The following is a 10,663-nucleotide window of genomic DNA, read 5'->3' on the forward strand; positions in this document are numbered from 1 at the left end:
TCAAATAACATTAGATATTATTCTAAATATAGGTAGATTAAACACTTAAAATAGAATGAGATATTCATCTCATTTTATTTTTTTACATCTCGTTCTATCTTATGCATCTCTCTCATTTTATCTTAAGCATGTCCTAAATCTAGACAAATAAAAATTGCCTATCTATTTCTACCGATGTAAATTAACTTTAATCTCGATTTAACTTTCTATCTTCTTTTAGTTTTAAGAAATAGAAAAGGATAAAGAGTAAATTAAATCAAGATTAAAATTAATCTATATTGATAGAAATGAGTCTAAAAGATATCCAATATCTTACTTGAGGATCTCTACTTTGACATATATATTTTAGAACAAGGCATAACATTTTCGATCGTTTAAAGAATAAATGGACGTATCTTCGATCTTTCCGTAGCGACGTTTAAACGCACTTATATAGATATTAATTATGTCCAGGAGTAAGGAGAGCGTATCGATAATTAGGCAAATTAAAAGACGAACAATATTCTCGTTCGACGAGCGTGTAAAATATCACGCTAACACAATGTTCACGAATCACGTGCTTTCACGTTGACGCAAAGTACGCGCGCGTTATTAATATACTTATAAACACGTTCGGTCTACAATTTAATGAATAATGTATCTTTAATTGTACACGTGTATTATTCCTCCGCGTTGTCCGCCATTTCCGGCGCCGTCTTACGAAAAGGATACGCCAATCTCCTTCGTTCTTTCTTTCTCTCTTTCTCCCGATGGAAGGAAATCGTAATAAGGTGGAAGAAAAATAACAGGGAGGGACCGTATCACACCTTCTGTCCGACGTGTTGCATATCTTATTATGATTTGCTCGAATGCGTGACGTGCATTTACGAGTAAGACAGTAACGATAGGAAGGAGACGCGGAAAGAAAAGGGGGATGGTAGCGGTGCCGTCGCAGAGACAATGAGTAATTAATGGCACCGTATTATGAATATCATCTCGAGCGTGCGAATTCGCATTTCCGCGACAACGGCGCGATCCGAAACAATCACATATGTGCGTGCGTGTGTAAGGGAAACGGCGAGACGAAAAACTAGCCTCGCGTGCATCGCCTCTATCGTTTGCACGCATGCATTTTTATTCGGCTCTTATGCGAATCTTCATATTCCTATCTGAACACAATGCCTCTTCTAAATGCCGCAAGCAAATTGAGATAATATAGATTGTCCGCTGATTAATCTTGACTACAAGACACATTTTAATTAGAGTCGTAATTAGCGCAATATTTTATGTTATGAAGCGAGGCTAATTTGCACCTAAAATCGAAATTATTTCTTGACAGTTTTTTGATCGATCTGTGAGTAGCACAGAAAGTTAAACATTCGGATATATTATGTACATATAAATTGATTGTGCACGTAATTGAGCAAACGATATACCTTAATGTGAATTTAAATAAGTCAGGCCATTAAACGATATGAGACCTTCGATATATAACGTGTAAAGGAAAATAACGGCATGGACAAATATCAATCCGTGGACACGTTTCTCTTTACGCTATTTCATACAAGGTATCTTTATTAAGCAACACTGTTTCATTAAGAGATAATATCAAACTAATCTACAAACGTAAAATGTTAAGTGGAGCTCTTACATTTTCATCGTTGCAAACGACACGTCAAGGTCTTCGGGATATCGCGCTGTACGCACCATTTATTGCGAGGGCAGAAATATTAAGAAGGCGTTATCTCACAATTAGTCTCGTTCGACTCGGGCAGGCAGGTGAAAAGAGCTGCTTTTCCAGCTCGCGTGTCAGGCAACAGCTGCCGGCCCCGATGGCTCTCTTTCGCTTTTATAAAGGTAATACAATACGTGCATTTGATCGCGACCGACGATCCACTTTAATGCGTAGTAGTATTATGATAGTTACAAGTGAATCCGATAAGGTCTATGAATTTATCGCCGCACGGATGATTTTGATCGTCGAAATAATGTGCTGTATATTTGTGTGTTGGATATCGGACGGAAAATTATGCTGCAGGTACCATAGTATGAAATAATCATTTTCTTCTGTATTTTATTTCGTAAAATGGGTAACTCGAGCTAAAAATTTATCAATTTATAAAATTAAAAAATAAATTTATTTATATAACTTTGGCCCAAATTTAAAAAATACCTACTTTCTAAAATCTTTGAAGTGGAATCTAACCCTAAAAAAATCTCATTCTTAAAAATTGATAATTGAGCCACCTTTTTTCAACAATGGCTCAATTGTCATTCTTTAAAATTAGATTCCACTCCAAAGATTTTAGAAAGTAGACAATTTCAAAACTTCCCTGGTTCATAATCGAAATCAAATCGATATCGATTGATTTTTCGGACCGTTTAATTTAATATCGATTACATTTTCTATTGATCTTCGAAGAAGATAGATATTTTATCAACATGCATCGATAAAATGTGGATCTTCTTTTGAAGATCAATAGTAAATCTAGTAGAATCAAATCAAACGGTCCTAAAAATCAATCGATTTCAAATCGATTTGTGAACCCGGGAATGAGCCAAAATTACCTGATTTTACAGTATCTATATATTTATAATTAGATAAAGTATCTCTATCGTAAGTCTAAATTACATTTCGTGATATGTGATAGAATATGAGCTAATGCTCGCATCGTAGCTGTAACATACCTCTTTTGCTGAAGGGAAACTGGTTTAATTTATATAAAAGTCGTTGAAAGCCGATCAGCCGAGAAGAACCGATCACGTAGTGCGGCCTTGAATTAAGGTATGCAAAACGCGAAACCACCGGTATATGAAGTCTCTATAAACAGTTTTGTCCCTTTCAACTGACAAATCGAAATTCATGAAGAATTGATCTTTGAACAAACACGAGCTGTGGGGTAGTCCTACGAATAACAAAAGGAGCCAAATTAAAACTCGACAGACTGCAACATAGGTTTCAACACTCTTGAGCGTAACTCAAATGATGCGTCATCAATTGTTTTCCATTGAAAGGCTATTCATCGCCCGACGGTCTCGCGAACATGCTTCGCCTCGGCACAATTCGCAGACGGTATCTACGGTGAAAAGTAACCGCAATCGGTCAGGGACATCGTGTATTCCTGCCGTGGGCTAGCATTCATGAAAGAGCACGTTGTATCACGTACACGCCGCGGTCACGATGCTCGCGTCGATAAGTACGACAAATTGCACGTAATTGTGTGCGTGTGCGAGTCATTATCCGGCGGAGACGAAAACGCAGACGAAGCTGTCATAAAAGTGCATTTTATACGTGTAAAATATACGAAACATTTGAAGGGAGGAAACGCGCGAAGGAGGGAAAAAACCAGGCGTCTGAAACATATCAAAATACTGTTGTTACCTTATGCATTTTTCATATTCACCATATGACATGAATGTAAAATGGGGGTTTTTAAAGCTTCTATTTATTGATCTTAATCTAGAAAAGTCTTGTTGCATTAATTAGAGTTTTGGTACATTTAAGTAGAAAAGTACAAATCGGACACTTATAGTTCAATGTATTAAACATTCTAATGGAGATAATTACCCACACAGCACAGATCATTCCAGCAATATTACAGTAACATAGCAATAATATTGCAACATGCATTGCATTGCAATAATATTGCTGCAAACTTCTATACTGTATGGGCATAAATTTAATTACAATAACTAGAATTCTGATTATCATAATTAAACTTCTGATTCATATAATCAGAACTATTTCGTTTTATTATACTTCTTATTGGTAACCAGAATATTTTCTTTCAGTATATTTCTACATGGAGAAATTTTACAAAAACATTACTTTAAGTGTCTCTTGATTAAATAAGATTAAATATTAATTATAAGAGAAAAGAATAAATGAACAGAAAAAGATTTTCGTAAATTAAATTTGCAGATGCAATATGTTTCATTTCAATTATACTTGCGGCATGCATAATCGTAGTACAATTACATTGGCTATATGTGTCATCGGCTGTAAAGCCGTGGTGGAAAATGCGTAACGAAAGAGCCGATTTGAATCTGTATAATGCTTTTACCCTCAATTAAAATCACCCTCGAGATACGCGGCCGAGCGCGACATTTGGCCGCGTTACGGAAGTGCGATTAAAAAATCGTCCCCGTGACTGAGTTCATGAACGACGCTTGACTGTATATCGTGGCGTTTAATATCGAACTGTGCAATAAACGATAGTGACAAATGTGTCAAAACCGCAATCGTAGTTATCGAAACGGGACGCACCCTCCGCGTTCAGGCACCCTCGATAATACGAGCTGAGGGAGAGAAGGGGTTGGCTGATTCGCGCGTGGAAAGAGCGCGTGGCTCACCCCCTTAAAATTTCTAATTTATTTCACTTTAAAGTCCCCGCGCCTATAGGTACGCGCGCAAAAGTCACGACATATAAACACGGTCACATAGAACGAAAAACGGCACATATATGGGGTGGACTTTTGCGCGTCACCCTTTTGCCAACTCCAATAGCATGCGACACGTGTGTCCTCGCGACAAGTGGCACGACACACCCTTTGCCGAGCTCACGCACGCACCCTTGCTCATCCCTTCGTGATGTGGATGTGCACTTACGAGGTGTCGCAAAAGCAACGGCTTCTTACGATTCGTAGATATTTTTATTTAATTAGAATTAAATCTAATTAAGAACAGCTAGTTGCTTAAACGTTCAAATCGACAGTTTTTGAACTAGAAACGCGACAGAGGCTTTATAAAATTTATTATTTTACATCACGAACAGATAACTTTATATCCTCAAAGTATTTAAGTGGATTTTAATGAGATTATAATTTGGACCAGGATATTTAAAAAAATAGAACATTTCGATGATTATAAAGCCTGAATTTTAATTATCAAATAGGCATATTGGATCCTGGATTCAAGTTATTAGAAAGTGAGTGACTTTTGAAACACTCTATATGTAAGTGGATACGTGCACGCGGAGAACCCTCTTTTTATGTTCACGATGATATTTTAAAGTAGCAATGTCCTAGCACACGCGGAGTCTCGAGACAATATCGCGTCCCTACCGCCACTCCGTCTCTGTCTTTCTCGTCTCTGTTCGTTTCTTCTCTCAAGTGCGCCTACTCGCGCGTAACATGTCCTTTTTTCTGCCTTACTTTTTCGTTTTTCTCTCTTTCATCCTTGCAGCAGCCTTCAGGAACAGGACAGCTGCCGGCCACCAATATCACGCACGCGTATATCACCGTTGAAGATTTTCAATTTTAATATTTTCCTACATCGGGCCGCCTTTACGAGTCGCTATATCATAACGGCACTTCTCCATTTCCCCGCCTATTCTAGAAGTGTGAAGGAATCGGGGGAGGAAGCTCGCACGTTCCGAGAATATCTCGTTCTTCGACGTGGGCCTGCTCGAAAATCGGCTGGAAGGCAATATCATTTTCTGCGATCTATTGTGTAGACATTTTTTTACATGTCTCGTATATTTTCGCATGATCAAAATTCAACTCCAAAAAGTTCGATTATTGTACTTCATTCTACTTGTACTGTACGTTCTACTTATTTCTGATAATATAAGTAAAATGTTACAATAATCAAATTTTTCGCTTCAACTAAATTATTTTTAAAGGATTTGTTTGCCTATATCCAAACAAAAGATTAGTTCAATCAAATAGGTTTTTTAGTGTGTATATTCACTGCAGTGACATAAGGATTACAAAATTTTTAAAACTAGAAGAGGTAAAAAATGGCAGACATTTCGTTTGCAACCCTGGACACAAAAATGCGTGTAAGTTAGTAAAATATGTCAGAAAGAATACGGCTTATTGTAAGTTACAAATCATAAAAAATTGATTGATTGCTTATTCTTTTCACATTTGACTGATCGGCTTAAAAGTTACTACTTATATCTACATATTGTAGATCGGGATTAATACAGGGTAACGTGAGAGTCAAAGCAAAATACTTAAAAGACACCTTGAAACCTCGGACGGCTTCGAGAAATCCCCCTGGACATTCCCAAACGTGCTAAAAGATGAGAACGGAGAGAAAAAGGATGGCAATCCTAACTGCGATGAAGATACAAAACTGAAACATGAACGAGTCTAATCGGATAATACCTAACTAAAACTTGATTTCTAGAGATTAGGCTTCTTATTTGACAGTTTGCTTAAGTACCTATTTCATATTTTTTCTTTTCCAATCTTTGATGATCCAAGTTGCAGTAGTTCATAAAAACTAAAAAATTCAGGGTTGGGAAAGTTACTTTGTAAAAATAACTAGTTACAGTTACAGTTTTCTTCTTCCAAAAGTAACTAGTTACAGTTCCAAGTTAGACTAAAAATTAACTCGTTACAATTACAGTTATTAAAAAAGTAATCTTTTAGTTACTTTTCTGTTGTAATAACGGAACAATATGAGTGACATCAATATCATTAGGGCTATCAAAAAAAAAAAATAATTTAAGTTTACAATTTATTGACTAATCAAAAAATACTTCGAAGCATTTGTAGCATCAAGTGAACTGTAGCCTTAATCAGTATTCAGATTTTAATCAATCACATTAAATTAACAAATAAGTTTAAAATGTAAAGTAATGTAAAAGTAACTGTTAAATCAGTTATTAGTTATTGGAAGAAATGTAACTAAGTTAAGTTACAGTTACAGATGGAAAAAAAGGAAGTAAATTAAGTTACAGTTATTGAAAAGAAGTAACTGTAACTGTAACTTAGTTACAAGTAACTAGTTACTTCCCAACCCTGCTAAAAATATTACAACGCGCGATAGATAATTTCTCTTACTGTTAACAATTTTTCATATTATCCATCCCTAATGATGAATTTTATTAAGGAATTACATTGTTATCACTCATGAGGTATATTCTAGTCGCATCTACAAAACCCTAACCAAGGATAGAATGACCATTGTCGTTACGTTAAGCAAGGATGCAGGCGCCACACGGTCGGCTTACGGGAGCCTCCTGTGGGTACGGGGCTTGGGGGACGTGGCCACCGTTTTTTGCGGGGATTAAATGCGAGCCGATGCCGCGATAAGCCGTAGAAAAGCACGGTAGAAGCGGTACCGGTGACAGATTATGCCCGTGACTGCGATCCGCTTCGTCGTCGAGGCTGCGGCGCACCCGTTTTATTTAACACCGACTGGGGATTTAAAAAAAGAATTGGTAAGTGGCGGCAAAACCGTGGTAAATTCTTACGATAAGCAGGTCGGAGTTTCTCCACCGATGAAACCAAACGTTCGAAAAAAAAAAAAACAGACCGCTCGCGCTATGATTTTTCACGCTAAAAGCACCATCAGTCAGATCCGTTCGGTGTTTGTTACATTCCGCTGCATCGAAAATTCCAAAGTTTGCGTGATGAGATGAAGCTGCGCAGCTTGATGTTAACATCCTGGGTAAAATAACTTGTTCGAGTTAGTGACATTTTAAGTAATGCAAGAATTCAAAGAAAATTGATGAATATTGAGTAACACGCGAATCGTAGCACGCATGAGGAAGAGAATAATTTTTTTTTATTTCCCATTATGGTACTTTTTGCAATTTACTGATTTTTTCAGGTTTCCGGTGACCATGTCAAGCGAACCGGTATCGATGCCCTCGAGTGGCGGATATTAGTCGAGGATGAGATCGGCGCTGTGCCACGGGCGATTCCGCGTGCATTACGAAGCTACCGGGTAATCGCAGAGTTTTTTTTAATACTCTTTTCCCACCGTCCTTTCATTTGCCACGGGATTGGGGGAAAGCCAGTGCCCGGGATAAGCCGTAGGAAAGCGCGGCGCGGGAGCGATGCCGGTGACAGATTACGCCGCACCGCGCGATCCGCAGTCTGGTCCTAAAGCCGCGTCGTGGAAAAAAGCAGAGCGAGGATTCGCCGAGGACAGATCTCCCCCGTCCGGGTGTGGATTACCTACTCTACATCGGTACGTACACGAGCACGACCGTATTCATTATATCCGGCGCTAATCCCCGGCAACATCGAGTCAGCCGGGATTGTCATTGGGAAGGTACGAAAATAGCGACGTCTGCGCGCATAATGTTTCTGTATTAAAAGGAAATCTCTCATACACTCTTATATATGTACTCTTGACTCTCTTCTGCTATACTCTTATATATTCTTGAATTCTAACCCTTATTCTTGAAAAATATCGTGTACAGAAATACTAGGGAAATCTATAATATATATGTAACGTATACTTTAGTATTTTCGTATATTTTCGTATGCGATATTTTTCGAGAATAAAGCTCTCGCTAATATTAATTTCTCTGTTTTATATCAAATTATTTAAAGAAACTATTTTCCAATTTTTTTTGGTATGGCATGGAAATTATCGAAGCGATGGTATAAAGAAAATTGTCGTTTTTTTTCGATAAGATTTCTGTAGTTGAAAGAACGCTCAACGGATGACAACGAATTGTAGAAGAACGTGGATTTAGAGGCAAGGAAGAAAAGGTGTGCTGCGGTGTCGACAGGTCAGTTCGGATTACACCGGCGGAAACAAATGAGTCTACCGTGCGCGAAGGAGCTATGGTGAAGACCTTACAAGAAGATAAATGAACCGGCTTTTGGAATACATGCGCTTCGAATTCAATTTCCATCTAATGACGGAACGACAAAGGAAAAAATTAAATGAGTTAAGTAAGCTCCTTCCAACTCTGTTCGAAACGATAATTTAAAAATACCGAATATTTCAATTTATCGTAAAATCGTTAATTCTCACTAATTGTAAGTGTAATATAAAAAATTAGATTTTTATAAAATTATAATGACATCGCTCAAAAGTTTTACGTAATAGAAAGAAGAAAGATTAACATTTAGAGGGCGAGAGGTCTACTTTTAAAATCTTATATTTTCTTGAGTAAAGCCCTGCGGACAATGGAAATATTAGGGAATAAATATAAAACATTAAAGAAATAAAAAAAATTAGAAATAGATTAAACATAATGCAGCATAATGAATATAAATAAAACACAAGACATCATATATGTTATAACTTATTTCTATCTGTATTCATTGTGCATTACGTTTAATCTCTATTCCTACTTTTTTATTTCTCTAATATTTAATATTTCTTCCTGTTTTTAATATTTCTTCCATTATGTGCAGAGCCTAAGATTTATTATAATTTATTGTATTTCTTGCCACAAAATATGACAGGTTCTGTAGTGACTTCCCGACCTGTAAAGATTATAAACCTAATTGGCTTTAGAGTAACAAATACTGGCAATCATGGCCCGATGCAATGTCCGTGACAAAAAATTGAAATAACTTTGTTGTCCAGTATAACGCGAGGACAGGAGCCCGAGATGGAGTTTGTCGCGAACCACTAACGAGCAAGGACCCCGTTTTCCCTCTTCCCTCCTCTAAGTACTCGCCTCCCTCGTCGCACGCCGTCTCTTGTCGTGAAGCACTCCCGGCTTATATAAGTCTTATAAAGAGCAAAGAGCGGCGGGACCACACACATCCGATCCTATCTGCGGGCTTTTCTGTGCGCTTCGACCGTCTCTCTCCTTTCCTTTTCCTTCCTGCCTTCCTTCCTTTCTGCTACGCTGGACTGACTCTCCGTTTGTTCTACCTCTTACAACACGACTCGCCCCCTAAACCGATCCCGCTCTCCATACGTCTGGCAAATTATACGCGATCGTGACAAGGACTGCCGCAGATACTCGCTCTTTCTCGATGTTATCCAAATGTATCTGGGATACATTTTGTCTTAATCTCAATGTAAAAATCATCGATGTAAGAAATAGAATTCATTAAAGACGTTATTTTTTAATATATCAATTATAAATTGCTAATCTACTTACTGCGTATTAAGCAATAGTTAAAAAATAAGGTACACTTACCCCATTCTGCATCCGATGGAGACATCCAATGGTCAGACATCGGAAATATAAAAAATAGGAATTTACATTATCATTCAAATAACAGTATAAGATCGAATAATCGCTTCAATATTCTATATGTAAAGTAAACCATCGTTCTTACATTTTATAATGTCTATATACACTAATTTTATGAACCAACATTTTATCTATCAATCTTAGAGAAACGATACTCACCGTAGTTTCATTGACACTCTTGATGTAGTCTTTGTAGGTACCCGCTATTAATTTAACGATGTTCTCGTTACCATGTTTGGCGCCCCAATGTAAAGCCGTCTGCAACATACATGAAGAAAGGCGGGGTGATAATTCGTTCGTCGGTCGTTTAAATCACACAGCGAGATTACCGCGCGAGTAACGCGAGACCACGAGGAAACCGCGCGATGGGGACGTGATAAGTAAAAATGTATCAGCGCTGAGATTTATGGCACGACTGCGGACTCTTCGGTGGGGTATGTGCCGAAGGTGGCCCCGATTGTAGACACGACGCGAGCAGCTGTAGCGTATTTTCGGGGTGACGCGCCGGTGAAATATTCGCGAATTAAGCGACGGCAACGACCGGGTGTCAACCGGGACGAGCTGGATGAATGGGAACCATCGCCCGGGCCAGAATGTATTCGAGAGAGGAAGATCTCAACTGGCAGTCGATTACAGCCGGAGTGCAGAGGAGTTAGTGCGGCTCGAGGAAACCCGGAAAGAGCAAATAGATCGAGCTTGAGTTCCTTCCACTTAGACGCTTCGGTGAATCGGAGAATGAGGAAGAGAGAGAGAAGGGGGGGGGGGGGGGAAAG

At 38.3% G+C, this 10,663-nt stretch overlaps 1 protein-coding gene and 1 long non-coding RNA gene across 6 annotated transcripts in view; one reads left to right on the forward strand and one right to left on the reverse strand.

The window, feature by feature from the left end:
• sowah (ankyrin repeat domain family member sosondowah) overlaps window positions 1-10,663 on the reverse strand; it is a 278,269-nt gene that overhangs the window by 4,734 nt on the left and 262,872 nt on the right. For 4 of the 5 annotated variants that reach the window (XM_018514425.1, XM_018514423.1, XM_018514426.1 and 1 more), the window contains 2 exons: window positions 10,050-10,148; window positions 9,834-9,839 (listed from right to left, as the gene is read on the reverse strand). The exons of the other annotated variant lie outside the window; for it this stretch is intronic. In XM_018514425.1, coding sequence (XP_018369927.1) covers window positions 9,834-9,839; window positions 10,050-10,148 — 105 coding nt within the window. The remainder of the gene's footprint in view (window positions 1-9,833; window positions 9,840-10,049; window positions 10,149-10,663) is intronic. 5 annotated transcript variants of the gene reach the window in all.
• On the forward strand, window positions 1,669-8,646 carry LOC108765629 (uncharacterized). Its single transcript, XR_001940325.1, has 3 exons — window positions 1,669-1,836; window positions 7,547-7,909; window positions 8,362-8,646. It is a non-coding gene; the product is annotated as an uncharacterized LOC108765629 (long non-coding RNA).

The sequence above is a fragment of the Trachymyrmex cornetzi genome, unplaced genomic scaffold, assembly GCF_001594075.2.
Source record: "Trachymyrmex cornetzi isolate Tcor2-1 unplaced genomic scaffold, Tcor1.1 scaffold503, whole genome shotgun sequence".
Lineage (NCBI taxonomy): Eukaryota > Metazoa > Arthropoda > Insecta > Hymenoptera > Formicidae > Trachymyrmex > Trachymyrmex cornetzi.